Raw genomic sequence first — 21,646 nt, 5'->3', positions numbered from 1 at the left:
TGATTTCTGTAAATACAACATACTGCATCTTAAAATAGCAGCACTATTGTATTACCACAATAATTACAGGCACAAAACGTAACATACAGAAGGAACAACAAGGCTCTCCATGTACTAAAGAGGCTCTCAAGAACCTAAGAATGTCCTTACCATGTTTCATCCCAACTGGACAACAGGTTGTCCAGATGCAGTATATATAAAGACTTGACACTGGCGTGTGTGTGTGCTCATGTGCATAGATACAGACAGGTACGGGTTCCTGCTTACTCATCACAACTTGTATAGAAAGAGAGGAACTGGAACACAAGTTCCTCCCTGCCTGTCTTTGTATTAATGAAGGAAACTAAAACAAGATTGCACATGTGCACTGGCAAACTAGTATGCATTGCTGCAGAATATTTAAATGTTATAGTGGCTTCCAGACTGGCAACTGGCACATCGTGATGTCACTGTGTATACATAGGGGTCTACTTAAATCGCGGTAAACTTACGTATTTTTCACGGGTAGGTTGTGGAATAAAATTAGGACTTTGCGGACCTGTTTAAACGTTAAATAACCCTAAATAGACAGCATTGCAGGACACTATAAAGCCTAAAAATAGTGGTACTTGCTTCCTTACTAAAACAGAGTGCTCTCATTTTCTAAAGACAAGCATGCAACATCCCCCTGCAGTTGACTTGCCCATACATTGAGACTGCATGTTCTGCATCCACTGAATTGGTTGGCAGTGTAAGGCAAAGCTTTGCCAAGTTATACAGATCTGGAAATCGATTAGAAACAGCCCCAAAACTCATTTACCTAAGGGTATCTGGCATACTTTAATAAAGACAATACATGCAGCATGTTCGTTGCAATGTTATTTGTCCCATCCAATAATTTATTTTATTAGTACCGTGTCAAAACAAAGAAAACGTGGCTATTTGGTTCTAAAATTTCAAGTGCAGAAAAGTAAGCAGCAGGTTGAAGTGAGGTGGCTGTGATAGATCGTTGTAGCACTGATTTTTAACCTGCCAGCAGGAACGCTTTCTCTGCGCTGACTTTCCAGTTTGGTTTCTGAAAGCTGTTTACTTTACAATCTGATCAGCAGCCTCTTTAGTAGCCTTTTGTTTAATGTGTGATTCTGAAGCTAAATAGCGATCAATCGAATTCTCTCAAAACAATTACCTCCATCTGCACTTACAGTTTCTTTGGGAAATATCTTGACACGATCAACCAAGGAAATACACTTTGCTTTTTTTGCTTTGTCGTCCATTGCTGGCGTTTTGCCTCCAATGCTGAAAACTAGATTTTAGCAACCTAAATCAAAACGATGCATCACTGACTTTGTCCCACCCCCTACTGCACAGTACAGGTCACAGAAAAGCCAGTACAGACGCACCGATAGGCCGATTAAAACTTTGTTGTCATTTGAATAGTAAACCAGTATCCTTGAAATGGGGGGTGGGGTGATATCTTTACTCACATACAGTACCGTGTTAATACAGTAACATCAACAATAACATTATACCTAACATTGAGCTGTGTTGCATTGTCTGTCATTCCTTTCCGCTCTCCTGTGGAGTGCTTTCCCCTTCATACATCACAATGCTAACGGCTTTGGAATTTTTTTTTTGTAAATATTTGTGGATGTTTTTTGTTTGTTTGTTTTTTGCTTAAATGCAATGCACACAGGACGCCAAAGTTATAAAAAAAGGCTATCTACAGAAGGAAGATACGTAGTTTGCATCGCTTGCATTGTGCAGTAGTTCATTTAAACAAGGTTAATTTTTTTTTTCCTCTCCGTACTTATTCTGTATGCATTGGCCCCTAAAAGAGGTGAACTTCGCGGTGACCTCTCGATTTCATGATTTCCGCGAAATCGCGATTTATGTAGACCCCTATATATATATATATATATATATATATATATATATATATATATATATACTTGTATGAAGGGGAAAGCACTCCACAGGAGAGCGGAAAGGAATGACACACAATGCAACACAGCTCAATGTCAGGTATAATGTTATTGTTGATGTTACTGTAGTAACACGGTACTGTATGTGAGTAAAGTTATCACCCCACCCCCATGTCAAGGATATAAACACAGGTGTCAATCTGATGCACCACATGTACAGCAGAGTTTCATATCAAATTTCCATGCAAAGTTTCACTTTTTCAGTGCCCAAGCTGAGAGGGCTTATTAGGGTATAAGCGCTCCCAAGGTGACCGTGTCAATTTTATTTTATTTTTTTTGGTTCTACTGCCCGGGGTATTGGTCTTCTGACCATTCTAAGCATAGTATTGTATTGTCTGAATGATGCAGTCTTCAGATCTGCCACTGTTTTGGGGTACTTAAACCATCTCCTTTCCCTAATACAGAGTCTGTGAATTTGGGGGAGTCTCTTTAATCATAGATAAAGATGTATAAAAAGGGATATATATATATATATATATAGATAAAGGGATATGTCTATTAAACCCCCTCAGGATATATTTATTCTATTATATATTATATATTTGTCGTATATATATATATATATATATATATATATATATATATATATATATATATATAGATAGATAGATAGATAGATATATAGATATATAGATATATGAATGATACAGCTGCACCCACACTGCAACAAGACCTCAAGCTGCAGGTTTGTAAAATGCTTATTAATTAATGATATTAATACAAAAAATAGGCAATGCATTTTGAAAATACAAAGGCAATACATGATGTTTAAAGTAATAAACACTGGGCATGCTTAAAGAGCTTGGATCTTTCACTGCAGCTGGGAAAATAATAGTCCCCAGTATCCCTTATTTTGCTTGTAGCTAGATGAATTAGACCTGGAATCCATTTTATTTCCTAACCGCCACTTAAGTAAGATCTCAAGTATCCATTATTGTGCCGCGCAACCCCGATCTTCTCCAGAGGCTTTTACTTATTAACAAAGTCTGCTGGGCGGTATTACGCTGCAATATGATAGGATTAGGCTATGGGAATCAGATGGAGGGAGATAAGAACAGAGAACCCAGTCAAGGAGCAAAGAGCCATTTCCTTAATATACAAATCGGTAAGTTATCAACCCTTGAGTAGCTGTCCCTCTTCACAGCCTGGCGGAGCTAAACTGCAATATCGCGAGCCTCTTTCAACGTGTTTTTATCAGATTTAAAAAACCTTAGTAAGGGAGCTGCAGGATGACATTTAGAACCATCGTCTCTTGGTAGTTTGTGTTTCAAGGCTTACAAAGAAGCGCAATGAATCAGATAACGTTGATTTACTTTGTTGTCCGAGCAAGTTTAGGTTAAAATTTGAATCTAAACATTTTTGTGAGGTTAATTAAAGTATCATCAAAACAGTTTACTGTGCACAATCTGCAATTGTGTATGTGGGTATTACGGGTCGCGTTGTACAGTACCAGGCCACACTCTCGTTTATGTTTCGTTTTCAAGGGAAGGTCTAACAGCTAAAACGGGCATTATGAAGTCTTTGTTCTTTTGGAAATCCTGCGTGTGTGTCACTCACAGTTAGCAGCATAATCTACTTATATTAGCTGGCACTGATAATACACTGCAGATGATCTCATTTATGAGCTTCTAAAAAAACTGCTGACGTGCTACTGAACCCTTGGAGACAGATACACACAAATCATTACATACAGTATGGTCATATTAGTCACTAGGACCACGCAGCTCTTGGCACTGTTTGAAGAGAAACAGGTGAGACCTGTTCAAACGATGCCTTTCCAGAATCACCTTGGAGAACCCATTGATCATGGCAGCTATGGGCACCCATAATCATTCTCCTTGTGAAGTCAGTGAGATCATTCTGCTTTCCCAGGATTGTTGCTGAATAGTTGCACACACAACTTCTACAGGCTAGTAAATCACATGACACGTCATGTACCTACACTGATTTGCATGCAATGCAGATTTTCTAATCGTACTTTCTTTTTTGCCTAGCCACTGTGTTTTAACTTATATATCACCACACCAATGAGGTAAGCGCTGTTCTTGGTAGGGCTTGTCTGATATAACAAAGTCTTTAAGAGAAACATGAGCCGTGTACAGAAAGAAGCCACTTCACTGTAGGACCTTGCCTGTGTACAGTACAAAAAACAATGATGTGAATGATTCATAAGTGGGACACTTTCGTTTTACTGCAGCTGACAACCAGTTGTGGCCATTTATTCAATAATGAAAAATAAATAAATATACACCAAACACTACATTCTAATTATCTTAGCTCACATTTTTCAGTAAACTAAACGATTTAAGGAAAGCAAAGTCATGTGTGTCATAGTAACAAATTTGACTCTGATATTTCAGAACCAAGAAGACCTGTTATCACCTGAAATAAAATAAATAAGTAAATAAATACATAAATCCCCCCCACTAGATTATATTACCTTTGTGTTAGAGGGTTTGGAATTTGAAAGAGTAAACAGCTGTTCCTAGATACTTGTATACTATGTCTTAATGTCCAAAGCCATTATTTAGTACATTCATCTGCATTCCCTGTTTATGGGGAAGACATCTGTAGCCATTTGGAATCCACAATAAGAACACTGTGTTTTTAATAACTGTGGATTTTACTAGCACATTATTCTTTCCATTAGGATTAAAACCTCACCCAACAGCAATTTATGAAAGAATTCTAGCAGGGCCCAGAGCCCAGAACTCTGACCTCTCACGAGAAGCTTGGCAGAAGCTAGACTTCTAGGTCTAGGCAAAACATCTGGTTTGAGTTCGACTTCCTGAAGAAATAGCCCCTGTACTGGGGGGACTGGTATTCGCTTTGTCTATACAGGAGGCCAGGCTTCAGCTCGGCCGCACACTGAACTGCTTCTCCAGAATGCACGTCAATCACTACTCACACTCCTCGGTGGCCTCCTTAGAGCTGAGCGCTTACCTTGAAGCATTCTCTGCTTGCTAGACCCTTGGCACGACGTCCCTTCAGACAGCACTTTTACTATACGTGGGCAGCAGCTGACAAAGATGCTGCTTCAAACTCACACTGTGGTTTTCAGTTAAAAAAAACAAAACAAAAAAAAGTTTTTTTAATTACAACAACGATGCCCTCGGTACCGTGCTAACTGTATTAAATGTGCTGGCATCTGCATCTACACCACAGAGAAGAACTCTCAGTGGGAAGAACGACCTTAGTGTTTCTCTGGATTCTGTATGGTTGTGGATAGAAAAAGAACAAATCTCTGGCTTTTTAACTGTAAAAACTGACGTCTACACCAGAATGGTCTGAACACCACAAACCAATATATATACATTGCTTATTCTGGTCAGTTTTTTTTTTTTTTTTTTTTTTTTTTTTTAACAATTTTAACAAGAGGTGGTTAAATCAGAGGGAAAGTTTGCAAAACATTTTTTCAGAAAAACATACATTTGTAGAACAAAAAACTAAAGCTGTGAGGGACTTTTTTTATTGGTATTACATAGCACAGAAAAAAAGAATAATAATTTCTCCCTCTCTCACAAAAGAAACAAACTAGAACTCAACAAGTAAATCTAAATTTATTTTGACTTGAGGTCTTCTAAAGTTGAAGCCGGCATTCTGTAGAAAAATATTAAACTATGCCTAACCCTGTGTCAACATATGATGCTACTGGGAATGGTAATTGAATTAATATTGCGAGGAAAATTAATCACTTATGACTTACAGTTGAAAAAGCAAACAACGTAACACTGGATTAGGGTCTATTTCGTTTCTGTTTGGAGTAGCAATTTATTTAATTTCATATAATTCATGGTATGTAATGGAAAGTAGAATCAATATTACACACTGAAGTTTTGGTAACCTGCTGACCCAAGCCTGAAAAGGGCTGCATTATCTTTTCAGTGACTTTTAATAATAAGTAATTGTAATAATGCTCATAAGTTTGCTATTGCAGCCTCAGAAGCAGTGTGCCACATGCATATATTTGTAAAGAAATGTTAATCTTTTCTTACCTGCTCCTTAGGGACACAAGGTGGATTGACCACCTTTTTTGAGCTTACCCTCGATATAAGATTTTAAATGTATTTTTTATTTTTCTTTAAATTAAATACACTTATTACAACTGCCATTAGGGTGCAGGGATTTGACATGAGCAAGGAGTGTACATAGCCACAGGAAACTCACTGAATTAAATATACTTTAAATCGGTCTGAGGTGTATTCTTTCAGCTCATACAGAATCAACTGGCGTAGTGACTGTTCAAAGACAGGATTTATAAACAGGATTACCAACAAAAAAAACATCCTTACCTTCAAAAAACAACGCAAAAAAAACCTACCAGGAACTAAGTCACGTAGACTAATGTTTGTGAATAAAACACATGCATTGTCTAGAAACAGAATCTGTAAATTCTTTGTTTTTCCGTTAACAACTACACTGTGGCTAATCAAGCTTGTATTAAAAACTGGAATGGGTGCTATGCAATAGGAGTCTTATTTCCATACCTACAGTGTACATGTAACAAGTGTGTGTGTGTGTGTGTGTGTGTGTGTGGGGGGGGGGGGGGGGGGGGGGAGCTAGTAATCTGAGTAAGAGGAATCAGCACACGTTATCTGCACACAAGTTTAAAGCCTGTAATTTAATAAAGTGATGATAGACCTTTTTTAAACAAGCTGGAAGTGAAAGCTGCAGTGAGAGGCCACATCCAGGACACCCCCATTGTTCTACCCTTATCGGGCACAAGTGAAATTGCTGAACAGCACTGGAGCCCTGCATCCCTCCATCCCTCCTGCAATAGAGATGCTCCCCCAGCTCATGGCTGCCCCAGACTCTGACTCAAGCAAAGCAGAAACAGCAGCAGCAGCCTGGGAAAGGTCAGCCCACTGCTTTTTTCTATTCCCTTGCTGTTCTGTAAAGGGTTACTGTATGCAGCACGCAAGGCAGAAAACAATCTCAGCTTACTGCTATGGGAGGGACACGTTTCCTTAGTGCTTCATCTGAACTTCCGCGTTTAGAAACATGGCAGTTACACAATAGGTTTATCCACACCAAAAACCAGTCTCCAGAGATGCAGAGCTTATAAGTAAATTTAGAGAACTCACACAGTGCTGCTTGGTTCCCTCTTGGGGAACATATGGATATCATGCAGATTTTAGAGCCAGACTGACAGCATCGTTTTGATCAGCAGTCATTAGCATTTGTCTACACAGACAGAAATAATTATGTCTGATCTACGACTTGCAAGGCAATTGCAAACCAACAAGCTGCAGTGGATACAGTCAGTTTGCATTAACCTCATGCAAATAAAGGTCAGTATAAAATGCATAAGTGTCATTCAAACAAAAGGATGGTGTCATCTATAATAAAAGACCGGGTCGTCCACAAAGCACTGTAGCCTAGTGCTGGAAGGATGTGAAAAGAACACAGGCGTGAAGATCAGATTTCAGGAGAGATGTGAAGGTTATTAATAGACTGTAAATCAGGCTGCCGCCATTTGAAAAACTCGTTCAGTGTAAAAACGCAACTACTGGAAATACTGTTTGGCCTCTCCCTCGTCTCCGTGCCAGTTTATTGAGACACAACTAGCTTGTTGGCGATGTGCTCATGCACAAGGTTACTGCTAAGTGGTAGATCACCTGATTAAATGGACACTCCTACCTGGTAGGTTCCTATTCCAATGTGTTTTGGGTCAATTTTCACCAGCTCAGCTAATGGGTCTTGTACTCGACGTCCAATGGAAACTGAAAACAAAAAGCAGACTCCTCAGTGGCAGCATGATATTGTCTACTGGCATTCATGTACAGGTATATTATTTTAATTTATAAAATATAAAGATAAAATAAGTTTTTAATTTTATTTATTATATTAATTTTATTATAATTTTTTTTTATTTATAATTAAGAAGTTTATAGTGTTTATATATAAATATTAATTTTATTAAAATATTTTATAATATATTAAAAATTTACTAATATTGTAAATTAATACTAAGTATTTATTTATATATTTATACATTATATTACAATTTTAATGTTACTATATTATTTAATATAAATTTTCTTTTAAAATAAATCTTATATACGTATAAAAATATATAATTATTATTTAAATTTAATAAATAAAAAGATATTAAAGTATAATTATTAATAAGTGAATATAATTTATAATTTAATAATGTTTAATAATTTTTAAAAATGTTTTTTATTATAATAAATTTTTTAAATCGAACATTTTATAATAATTATAGAGATTTTTTAATAAATAGTGAAATAATAAATAAATTATTATCTATAGTGTAACTTAAATGTTATTTATGATATATGTTAAATTAGATAAAATATAAGATTTTAATAGTATTAATTAATAATATTCAGTATAGTTTATTAAAATAAATTTTTAATAAAAAATGAATTAGATAATCTTAAATTTTTAATTATATTTATCTTATGTATTATTTATAGATTTATGGAGTTTTTATATTATTGGTAAATTAAAAAATATCAAGTTATATGGCTATAATATGGGATTACCCTATATAATTTTTTAATTAAAATTTTTAAATGATTTTACAATTTATATAATTATTTAATTTATAATTTTACTTATAATAAAAATAATTAGATTATAATTACAATAAGTATTATATGTATTAATAAATAAATAATTTTTGGTTAAATTTTATATGATATGGTAAATAAATAATTAAATTTCATTTATTATTATTACTTTAATTATAGTTTTTTAATAAAATTAAGAATTATTTATATTTTCTCAAAGGTAATATTTTAAATCTATTTAAAACATGATTAATATATATTTTAATATTATGTAAATTTTTATTTATATATATTTTTAAAAAAATAAATATTTATGGAAAAATATTTTATATTATAAATTATTTAAATATTTAAAAATTAATTATATAATATAAATATGGATAAAAATAGGAAAATTGACCACTAATATTTTATATATATATTTATAAATAATAGTAAAAAAAATAATTATTATTATATATGAAATTTAAAAAAAATATATATATATTATGAATAAAATTTTTAAATAAATAACAAGTTTATTAAATAAAAATAAAATATATTATTTCATTAAGAATAAATATTTATATAATATTTCTATTAATTAAAAAAAAATAATACAATTAGGCTTGGGTAATAATTAATTTAATTTAAAAATTTTTATTTATTTATTGTATATGGATATATGGAAATATGGATACATTTAGTTATTTATTCATTCACATACAGATTATGACATTTGTGATATAAAACACTTTCTTGTTACGAACACAGTGAGGAAGGCATCTAGCCGTAACATGCCTGTACCTTACACATCTGCAGTTTTAAAAAATAATTTCATATTAAGAAAGTCTTTTTTTATATATATATATAAAATATGAGAGTGCTGGTGGTCTTGTAACATGTAATATTTCTCTTTGACCAAAGCACACGAGTGCATGTTGTGAACTTCCAGGTGTTCTTTGGAGTGGAGAAAACCCTTTGATTATTTATTCAGATGGTCACTTCAATCTGAAACAGTTTAACGTAGAAAGCAGAAGTTAAAAATAGAGACTAGCCAGCAAACTTACTGTAAAAGGGATCTATAATCCCATTTATATATACAGTACATATATAGTGGCAAACTAAATAAACAATTGGCCAGCCCCATGTAATCACCTGCAGACATGTGTTCTACTTTCAAAGAAACCACAATTGCAGCATCTGCCCATAGGATGGCACTGTGATTTAGGTCTAAAATAACAGATGTAATCAGACATTGCTTACTGGTAACAATAAGTAAAATGCAAAAAGCCTATTGCTTTAATGCTGATCAACTGCTGCTGATTAATTTGTTTTAGTTCATACAAAAGCATGGAACGTAAAATATTGCCTGTTAAAGCCCCAGTACAACAAGATCCTAGCCTCGCAAGATCAATTAATAATTCTTCTAAGAGAGTAACAGTCTTATTGCAAGCAGTTAGAAATGCAAATTGCTTTTTGACTTGTCAGATTATTTAATATAGCCTTGATCATTCAATATTGCTATGTCCGCTGTGAGTTTGTTTGATGAAGAATACCAATTGTTTATCAGATGTTGAATTTGTAGTCATATCAACCCACTGTTTTGCATAACTTTGAGGAATATGTGTAACACAGTTTGTTATTTACAACATACCCCACTCGGGGCAAATGCAATTATGCCACCTAAATACGCTAATGAACAAAGTTATTTTTCTATTACGAGTTTGTAATTTGTAAATTACTGTATAATGATTCTTAGTTATGCAAAATCACCCCCCCCCCCTTAATTACAAGATGACCTTGCCATATTGCTGCTTCTTATAATAGGTATGCTTTTTAAAAGCATCTCACTTTAATTCACCTTTACAGATAACTTTAACATCACTGAATCTGTTTCAGACGTTGGAAAGTAAAAAAGAAAAGAAAAATAATAAACAATGCTTGTGGTGTGCTCATACAGTTACAGAACATTACCAGTTCTTATAAACGCATTCGCTTGCCATACAGTTAAAGAACAGAACCAGTTCTTATAAACACATTTGCTTGCTTTCCCCAGACAGCTGTGTGAGGGTAGATCCAAAGAGTGATGTGATTTAAACTCCACACCACTCCATAGTAACACTACACCTCATTACACAGCAAGAGAAACGCAAGTTAATTGATTTATTTTATATACAGTATGTGTGAAGCACCATCGGATTGCTGGATTAATATGTTTAAAATGATTGTGCCAGAATAGAATGCTTAAACAATGCCTCTACTTAACTCATGGTACAAACATCCTCACAAACAGAAACAGAGCTCAATTCTCAAAGCTTAGAACTTTGTGTATTTAGTTATTATTTAACCTTTTTGATTTGTTAATATTAATTAAACTGTTCTACAATGATATTGGGTTTCCAAACAACATATTTGTTTCAATGGACAGAGCTCATAATATTTTAATCTGTCCAACACTCATCTATTCCAAGGATGGCAATAAGACTCCTATTGCATAGCCCACTTCACCCATTCACAGTTTAACTACAAGCATGATTAACCCCAATGCATAGGTAACAAGCTCAGGGCGTCTTATTAAACTCACAGTAAACCCAGGAATGGATGCAGCGGGAGTCTTACTTCCATCTCTGAATTCCGTTTCTGTATTTTCCACTGTGGGCAACTAGCAGGCAAACTGCACACTCAGTAGAAAACTTGGGCAATTTGCCCAGTGCCCAATTTTCCACTGTCGGCAAATTGCCCAAGTAATACATTTACAAAGGAGGGGGCAATTTCCCAGCGATTTGTCCGTAGAGGAAAATAATGGCCACAGTATTGTGTTTTAGACATGCTGTGGTAAAACGATCACAGACATGTGCTGCAGACCACTGAAACACACTGGATGTTGAAAGGCTTCATCTGAGTATCATCCAGTGTAGCAAACATCTCTGAAGCTTGGAAAAGGACAGGGCTCAATTTGTCAAAAGGAGTTTTTAATCCCAGTCCTATCAGAAACTACAAGAAAAGCTACCCTTTTAAAAACAGCTGTTTAAGGATGAACAGCAGCAGTGAGCTTTCAAAAATAATCTTACTGACCCATTCTGAGTTTGAAAAAAAAAAAGCTGTTGTTGCAAGTTTCTTACTTGTCACATGTAGATACGGGATTTTTTTTTTCCTGATTATTTTTATTTATCAGTTTGATTACAATGTCCTTGTGTTATGGGCTTTATTTCCATAATGTAGATAAAGGGCATGTCTACACAAGGACGAAATTAAGACTATACGAAGATAACTATGATAGAGTAATCCGTCGCATATCTGCCCATCACATATCCACCCTAACCGTTTAGCCACCGTGATCAATCTCTTATATTAAGTTTTGTATTTTGTTATCAGCAAATATCACATTTTTACGTTCATGATGGGGGTGGGGGGCAACAGTGCTCTGGGTCTACTGTGGGACGGGAGCCAAAATAGTTTGTGAAACGCTGCATTAAAGTATTTACTTTCTTCTGCTCATCTACGTATGATAAAGCACAAGCACATGTAATTGAATACTTAAGAGAAAAAAGATTTGCTGGACTTCAGACATAAATATATCACTAAAATCAAACACGCAAACTAGCAGTGTTAAGGAAGACAAGAAACTGCTCACAAAAAAGGCATTCTACACAAAGTACTTCCTAAGCAGCCACCTCCAATGTGCAAATGATAGCAAAGCATCAAAGCATTTGTCAGCCCGGAGCTAATAATTCGTCCATCGGCTCAACAAACTCGTCTATTGATCGAAGTTCTGATAGCCCTTTTGAAGTTATTCATCTGTAAGCAGGCTCTCTTCTCCCCAAGGGGCAGCCTTTGCTTGTAGCAGTAGCACATTAAATGACCCCCTCTTGTATCAAATCACAACCCTTAGGCCCACAGACTGGACGCCAGTGCGTGACATTTTACACTTTTCATACGCTGGAAGAACAAGTGGTGCAACACTGTTACCAGCATTTCCACATATAAAACACAACACGCAGGATTTATTAAGAGAGTTAATTAATCATATAGGTGAAAGAGTTAGCTAAATCACCGGGTGCTGTGGACTGGGGTTCAAATCTCATTGCTATACAACGCTCTTTTGATATTTTACATAATCACAAGCAATAATACTGAACATCTCATTGTAGTAATTCAACAGTAAGATTGCTTAGTGGACCGTTAAAGACAAGTTAACACTAGACTTACAATGGCATCTGCTCAGTTCCCTTAACCTGCATTGCCACCACTGGTGCATTTATATAGTTTCTGTTCTTGAGCTGGAAAAATAACTGGTGGAAGGGAAGAGAGCACCAGTCCCATCTTACCAACAGAGGTGTGTATAGAGAAAGGCTTGGATCTCAAATACCACATCTAAAAAGACATGCTCTTGTCTGAATGATTGCAGAAAATAATAAATCAGTGACATCCAGTAAATTCCCTGCCAAGGCGGTAGATACAAAATTTGAACCATCAATATTACACACAAATATTTACAGGGATACATGTACAGTAGTCAGACTGACATATGGAGGTTACATACAGACAGACAGATAAATATTCTCCAAAAGTTGCATCGAGTATCATCAGCACTGGATAGGTGGTTCTCATGATGCAGTAAACGTAAAACTGTCTGAATGAATGAATATTCTTACAAAATTGGGGAAACAAGATGGTCCAGCCACAAAAAAAAAAAAAGTATTTCTAACTACACCTATCCGTCGTTATATCGCCCCTCGCTATATTGTGGATTCGGATATATCGCAGTCCTGGAGTTGGCTTCCCATTTTTACAGTGTAACTGCACATACCTTAGCTGCACTATACACACAATTTCACTTAGAATTACTTTGTTTTATTGCATACTGCACATCAAACTAAAATATACAGAACAATTAAAAACAAAACATTAATATCGTACTGTTACCATATACACAAGCATTGCACAATAAACACAAAGCAAATTAAATATCTACTTGCTGAAGCAGTTTTTTAAGCAATGCACTAGCAAAAGTCAAAGGGCAGTGATGTCAGCTCCCTAGCAACAAGCCTCCTATGTTGGGAATGGATTCTTTCAATGCAGCAGGTTTGGGCATTTGAGAAAGGAGAGGAAGATTCATGAAATTAATTGGAGATGAGAAGCAATTGCCCTCCACAGTATGAATTAAAACAGTGTGTTGCTTTTTATATGAAAAAGCGGGTTGTGTAGAGAATTTATACTGGACCCTGACGCCCCTGATAAAACGAGGGAGTGGTTGTACAGTATTTGTTATTAGTCTGTTTGTTTTTCTATGAGTCTCTCGCTATATCACGGACCACGATATATAGCGGATTTATATTGGACTCCGACACTCACTCTGTATAGAGTGGGTGGTGTATTAGGAACACTACAACTTAACTATTATTCTAGAAACAGAAATGGCATTTCCAAATCAGATAAATCTCTCTTTTTATGAATACTGCACCATCACGGAGTTGGATGCTATAGAAATCGCCATAGGAACAGGAGATCTTTAATAAGCTGCTTTCTGTAATTGATTGCTCTGGTTTCCTGTGCCCTGGAAACGCTCTATCCTGTTGACCTCCATTTCACCTTCTTGGCAGCGACATCGACTGAAGTACAGTAGCCCATTTTTCTTTAGGGTAATGTCTCCAGATACTTGGATTTGCAACACTGTTTTGAATCATCATATATCACAACCGTGGTTTCAAGAACGGGAGTGATTTCATCTGCTTCTCTTACAATAAAAGAAGTCCTTACAGTGCACGAAAAATTATGCTTTCTTTCGTTCACACAGAACCCCTTAAAACATATCAGCTATAGCTTTAAATCATACTTCTTCAACCAATTTGAGCAGGAATTTCCACAACCGAGCACACAGATAAAAAATGGAGAGCAGGGTGATAGTCAAGTAAAGTGTTTGAGTGAGGTGCATCACCCAGAGTAAACCCACACACCAGCACCACAAGCAATTTTGGGAAAATGTCCATGCCATCCTGTCCGAGAGTTCCCCCTCCGCAACCAAATTCCCACTTGAGGTTGGGGATTTACTTGGGAATTAAGAGTGCCTTTATCATCTGATCCTGGGATTCATTTTGGAACCCCCCACTATTTCCAGAGTTCTGTTATTTATGTGTGTGTGTGTGTGTGTGTGTGTGTGTGTACATGACGCTTTATTGCGTACACAAATTGAGACGCATTCTTAAACTCATTTCATCAGCAAGAACCAGACATGTGGTGTTCTTGGAGACATCGACTATCCTGTAAAAGAAAGCTCATGTGCCCAGTGTTAGTTCCTTTTATGTTTTTGTTTTTTGTTTATTTTGCCATGGTAAATGATTTTATTTGGATAAAGCTCAGAAAAAAAAAAACCCATGCCAAATTAAGCGCCAACTTTTTGATAATGGTTTTGGCAGCTTTTCTCTCTCCAAAGAACTGAAAAAGTTTTTTCCATGTGATGTTAGATTGAAACGGTCTTTACAGAAGGAAAGAATGGGATTTTAGCAATTGGAATGTCATGGCACTACCCAGTTGTTTTTTGTTCTTCTAAACTGCTATGATAAGCCTGAACAAAACACACAGGAAGTTTCTGCAGCAATATTCCCATCTGCTTCTGAATGGGGTACAGGCAGAACTGAAACGGGCATCCAACAAGTTCATCACGTTAAGAAAGTTTTCTACAAAATGACCTTTTGAAAGGCCAAGGGGAAGAACTGGCCTTTAAAAACATTCCCAATAGCTTAAGGTGACACAGAGACCCAATATCCAAAACACCTATGTCCTGATTTATAAAAAAAAAAAAAAAAAAAAAAAAAAAAAAAAATACCTGTCTCTAATCTTTCCAGGTATTAGAAATGATGAAATGCCAAAATTGCTCATCTGTATTTATAATAGACGCATACCCCTTGGGCGGATTCAAATTTCTGAAAATAGATCAAACCCCCGGGGAGGTCATCTGGGAAACAACGCGGAGCACCAGGCACTTTGCAGAAGTTACTTTGTAGATGTGAATTACATTACTCCAGTAAACTGTGCCCTTCAGTGAAGGAACAGACAGATGGAACTTGACAGTGAACAGCAAAGCTGTGTTGCGTGACCTTTAGTTCCATGGGACTCCTCTCTTCAACAGCCCTTTCTTGACTAGTCATCATTCACGTGTCTCCTGGTCATTCAATGCTGACAATCTACACATCCATCAAGAAGCCTCAGTCATGTCAAATCTATGCTCTTATAAAAAGATAGTACCGCTGAAGACCTATTTTATTCTATTGTATTAATTCTAATTTTGTTTCCTTTCTCTTAAAGAAAAAAAAAAAAAAATCAGGTTTTCCAGCAAGAGAAAAAAAAAGAATATTGACACACGTTTTTTTTTTTAAATTATAAATCCATACATACGTGCTGTAGTTGAATTGGCACATTTGGGATGACAGTCAAACCGTATGTGAAAGTCATCCCATTGTGTGAGGTTTTCTTTTACACACCTCTCACTAATGTAGGTTTATTACACTAACAGTAACATCAATTATGATAGGAAGTGCTTACAGTAGCAACAACATGTTACAGCAATTCAATCACATGTATTACTTACTGTAGATACATAAATAAAACAGGTATGAATGTTACTATCAACAGGATAGTGATATTTCTGAACGTGTGCATGACTGGCATTCATTATAACAATGACAACAGGATAGTGATATTTCTAAACAAGTGCATTGCTGGCATTTACTATATCAATGGATTAATTGCAGAGATTTCAATTCCAACAGTAATTTTAGAAATCCAAAGAGTCTGACATGCATGTGAAAGTAGACCAGGGTATGTGGCAATACGAGGGACTGTACAATATATATGTATTCAATGAAATTCAACAACACAGCAATAGCACCTCCGCACTGAAGCAAAAACACCTGAGCAATTCAATACAATGTCATCGACAGGGGCTTCATATCATTTTTAAACATTCCATCATTGTTTTTGTCATTTCCAATGATTTTTACTCCAGTTTTCTCACCAATTTGGAATCGGCAATTGTGTTATTATTGATCCCGGTTCACCGCTGCAACCCCTCGACTACTCGGGAAATGGAGGCTGGAGCACGTGTCCTCCGAAACGGGCTCCTGCCAAGCCGTCATTGTTCGCACTGCGGATCCACAGCGAAGCCATCAGACCTTTGCTGGAGGACAACACAGATCTGAATGGCTCCACTGCAGGTCCCTATCAGCCATAGGGGTCGCTGGTGCACGGAGAACCATGGATTGCCCTGCCGACCTAAGCCCTCCCTACCCGGGCGGCGCTCGGCCAATTGTGCGCCGCTCCCTAGGAACCCCCGATCACGGTCGGCAATGACATAGCCTGGATTTGAACCTGCGATCTCCACATAGAGCGTCTTTATTGGATGCGCCACTCAGAGCCCCACTTTCCACCATTGTTAACAATAACACCCACAGATTCTGCCACGGCAAGAAAACCCACAGCCAAGAGCGAGCCTGAGAAAGAAATGTATTTAATAAGCAGAACACCGTGAAACAAAACACATACAAGGGTTATTAGCAGAACTAGGGCTCACTGACAAAATACAGTGCTCAGGAGAGCAAGCCATACCAAATCCTGCTAACGCACCACACACTGTGCCATCATGAAGGTGTTTTGTTCTTTCGATTCTGCTAATAAAATACGAGGCGGCTCTCGTTACTGAATCCTGTGAGAGAGCTGGTGCTCTGTGCATATACACGGCTGCGCAGACTGGCTTGGAGGGTTGTGTAGCACATGGCTGCTTTTCATTAGCTGGAGAAGGGGTGGGGGAGGGTGGGGAAAGGATCGGAGCAATTGACAGACACTCTGTAGCTTACTACGTATTTCAGGCTGCCCACACCCTGCTCCCACTCACCAGCTATCAAACACTTTCACACAATGCTGAACAAAAACACACAGCAGCATTATGCAATACACTATGGCTTTGCTTTAGAGATCATATTCAAAATACAAAATGATGATACTGACAGTATGGCAACTACAAGTTCTGAAACACTCCAATTGTACCCCTCGTTTTTCTACTCTGTTTGAAACGCCCAATTTGTATAGCGACTTCGTGCAAGCGTGATTTGAAGCACAGTCTCATGGATCACCCTGCACTCCAAACTGGAGTACCACTGGGGACCCACTTGTAAAACGTTTGTTTCTGCCCTTTTACCATGCTCTCCCCATGGCTACACTTTGTATTTACCTTAGTTCACCTTGGGTTTTTTAATTATTATTTTTTAAAATATACTTTACCATACCTGCCTGTGCTTTATAATGCCTACCTATGCTTTCACTGTGCTTTACTATACTTTGCTGTGATTTTACTAAAGGAAACTAACAGGGGCCTCCCTGGCAATTTTCATCTGAAACTTGAACATCGGCATAGATAAAGGCATGAGCTGATATGCCAAACCAAATCAATGATTACATATGCTAACACATTTTAAAATACACTTCAAATAATGGATGGCAGTGTAGTACTGGTGTGGCTATTCATCAAATTTAATGGAAGTTTCTGGCCACAGCCTCTCTAAACTAAAACTACCGATAATGGGTAAATCTTTCCAATCCATAAGATGTATTTGCTTTTTCAAATATAAATAATACTCATTATCCATCAGCATGTAGTAACCTATTTAAAACTGTGGAAAGGCAAAAGCCCTGCTTGTAATAATAGTGTGTGTGGGAATGTAAAGTAACAGCAAGAATGGCTGTTTGAATAGGTTTTCGGTGTTCGAAAATGGATATATTTCTTACTTGTAAAAGAAAAAATGAAGGAAGAAAACACATCTACAGACAGTGCAAAGCACATAGTAATACAAATTTTTTGACCTTTTTATGCTGGCTTTAATAAAAAAGTTTATCATTGTTAGTTATTATAGTTTTATCTTGAGGTTAATGTTTTTGATATTGTAAATATTTTAAATGACTGAGGTGGGAAGTAAATGGTAATGTGAAACTTTCAGCATTGATAGCTAGCAACAAAAACATGATTGATATATAAAGTAATCAATCAATGAATCAATAGTATACAGTTCCACTTTCCTGCATAAAGTTCGGGCGGGTGAAACAATACCTCCTTTTGTTGTGGCTGTTCATCTTTTAACAATGTAGCGTTAGACTCAGTCTAGCCAGGACATTCCTAATGGGCAGTACATTTCTATTACACCAGAACACACACATACACAAGCTTACCTGCGCTTCTCAAATTAGGGTCAAGGTCTGGCATTTCCTTCACAGCTTCAGGACTGACACTGTATATAGAGGCTCCAGCTTCACTGGTGATGCTGTGAAGAAAGAGCAGCCAGGATGAAAAAAAAATAAAAACACAACACACACTGATTATCAGACAAGCACCTGTATTAATCTTCTGGGAATTGTTAGAAATGTGAATACCATCTTTTAGCTAAAAACATGAAGAAACCCTTTTATAAATTGCCTCTTCGTGTACATTTGAATTCAATGGGATCTTTAAAAAGCTAATATTGCAAATGCAAAAGAGTGTTTTTTTTTCTTAGAGAGGATAGCCAATTTTCTGCACAGCATTTTTTCCTGAATCCCAGTTTTCTATAATAATAATAATTCACTGTTCATGCAGCAGAGGATATATAGCTCAGAGCAGACAAAGAAGCGCTGAGCTACAGTATGACAGGGCACTTGAGAACATCTGCTGTCAAGGAAAGCATATTGATTTAGCAAATCCTTCAATAGACCCCTGCCTGATAAAACTCAGGAAATACAAAAGCAACCTTTAAGGGAATCTTTTTTTTTGGTTCTTAAATTTCGTCTGGCACAATTTGCACTTGAGGAATCAGGACTCTTATCAGAATCCTATTGCAGCCCTGCGACTCAAGTGATTATACAGTGCACATTTCACAAGTGGATAATATGTGACCAGCAGAACTGGTTAACATTGTGTTTCCTCTTCCTGTTTTATTACACTCCCTCTTCTATTCATGACAGCTTGAACTATCTTTCTTTATTTATTCTTTCTCTCAAAGCTTCTGCAATAAGAATGCACCCGTGGAGTAAAAGGCAAAATTTAGAGAACGGGGGGGGGCCTTGTTCATTTGAATTCTGGCTCTAGAAAAGGGAAACAAGACCCCTCCCAACCTGTGCAAAAACTGAGAAAGAATGGTAAATAAAGTACTGACTGATCAGGTAGGTGAATATCCCCGATATTTTCCACATTATCCCAGATATTCTGGGCATAAGAATTTGCACCTCTTGTCATTTTTTATAATTGTTTTTAATAAAACATGGATAAATACTTGTATACATTCAGTAGTACTAAACAAAACAAACAAAAAAAAAACCCACTTACAGGCTTCACGAAGAGCTTTGCTAAATTGTATTCCTAATTTCTTTACAGTACTACATTATTGGCATGCGGTAAATGCATTAGACAATTAGCTTAATATTTAAAACATACAGCTATTGGAGGTCTAGAGATCCACAGTTAGAAGATAAAAGAAACCTACAGCAAAAACTGCCGTCTGATAAAACTGCTGAACTGCGTATGTGGGCAGCAAGAGAATTTTCGTGTATAATAGTTACATGACTGGTAACAGCAGAACATTAGTTATTTGTTGATACACAGCACTCTTGTCACATTCCACGAGCCGGCTACACAGAAACAACATAACATTTTAAATCTCTGAATATTCTCTCATTATATGTTACTGCATCGCTTTTTAATAAACCTGGAGAATTAACGATCAATTCATGTTTTTTATTATTTACATTTTTAAAAAAAGATTAAAAAGTAAACCAAGTAAACAAACTAAATTGTAGCTTTGACAAAGCAATTTTTTATAAACTCTATTAAAAAAATAAAAAGTCAAAAAAGGTTAAATGCGTTTTTCTGCCACCTCTAAAATAAACCAGGAAGCTGGCTGCTGTACTATGAAATCAGTTATTGAAAGTGGAAGAAACGACGCATGGAAAGAACCTCTACAAGCTGTCGATATTCTGGGCAGAGCTGCAGGATTTAGACTTTAAATAAGGTGTCTTAAGTGTTTTTATTCACACTTCTATCGATAGTAAATATCAAATTACAGGTATAATTAACAATGGACTGCAGTAAATATTTAATAAGCACACAACAAAATTGCATAATTGGTAGGTCTATTACCAACATCACTTGAACTCTGTTCAGTTTATTAAGCACTGTATGTGTTATTCTGTGGTGCCAATTCAAACATTACCAGGCGAGGAGGTCCAGTGCACAGGTAAACATGAAATCCAATTCAGCTGTTAAATACTTCCTAAAAATAAATTGGTGTTTATTAGCAATGAATGGGTCTTTCATTTACAAACAAGGACATTTAATTTTGGAAATTAAAAACGTAGTGGACAGTTTAGAAACTGGTTAAGTAATATTTACAGTCTCCAAGTGCATATTGTGCTGCTTGCTACATCCATTAAAAAAAAAAAAGATTGTATGACGACTTTTCAACTATTTCATGCTAATTTAACCAGAGTAAAGTATTCAAAATCAAGAACTCTATGGAGATTCCCATCAACACACACAGAGGACAATTCCAGAAAAACAACATCAGAAAGTTAAAAAAATTAATATGCTTTTTCTTTCTTTCTTGTTTTTTTAAAATTGTCTGCACACTCAAATTGTGACCTGTAGGTTTAAATGTTGCTTTTCTTTTCAGATATCCTGCTAGCCTCAGCTGTGACTGGAACCCTGGTACAGTCTTCTATAAAAAGGTACACATTTATATCTAAATGTAGTTCTTAAATTCTGTGGATGTACCAAAAATTCACATCTAACATAGTACATTTATCATACCTTATGCTGCAAATCTGCTCTGGAAAAATATTAACTTTACAACAGTGCCATCTAGTGGATTTGCTATGCAATAAGTCATACACTTTACTCAGACCACCTTAATATCAGAGCCTCTTATACTGTATATCTTTCTTCAGTAATATAACAAAACCTTTTGCATTTTAATGTAAATGCTTTGCAATCCATTATTTTCATAGCCTTGTAAATTGTAAAAACTTCTTTATACAAACATCAGTTCCACTCCTCCACCTCCGGACCAAACGGCCGAGTTAAAATGGACTGAACACATACAATGTGCTCTTTCTCTCTACAATGTGGAATTAAACCTCAATACTACT

General features: G+C 36.2%; 1 protein-coding gene across 3 annotated transcripts in view; it reads right to left on the bottom strand.

Annotated features, from left to right (window-relative positions):
- Positions 1-21,646, bottom strand: part of LOC121316344 (S1 RNA-binding domain-containing protein 1-like) — a 106,493-nt gene that overhangs the window by 33,305 nt on the left and 51,542 nt on the right. For all 3 annotated transcript variants that reach the window (XM_041251407.1, XM_041251408.1, XM_041251409.1), the window contains 2 exons: positions 18,701-18,792; positions 7,602-7,684 (listed from right to left, as the gene is read on the bottom strand). In XM_041251407.1, the coding sequence (XP_041107341.1) occupies positions 7,602-7,684; positions 18,701-18,792 (175 nt within the window). The remainder of the gene's footprint in view (positions 1-7,601; positions 7,685-18,700; positions 18,793-21,646) is intronic.

Source organism: Polyodon spathula, chromosome 5 (assembly GCF_017654505.1).
Source record: "Polyodon spathula isolate WHYD16114869_AA chromosome 5, ASM1765450v1, whole genome shotgun sequence".
In the NCBI taxonomy this organism is placed as follows: Eukaryota; Metazoa; Chordata; class Actinopteri; order Acipenseriformes; family Polyodontidae; genus Polyodon; species Polyodon spathula.
The sequence above is the reverse complement of the archived record's forward strand: the minus strand, read 5'-3'. Positions and strand labels throughout refer to the sequence as shown.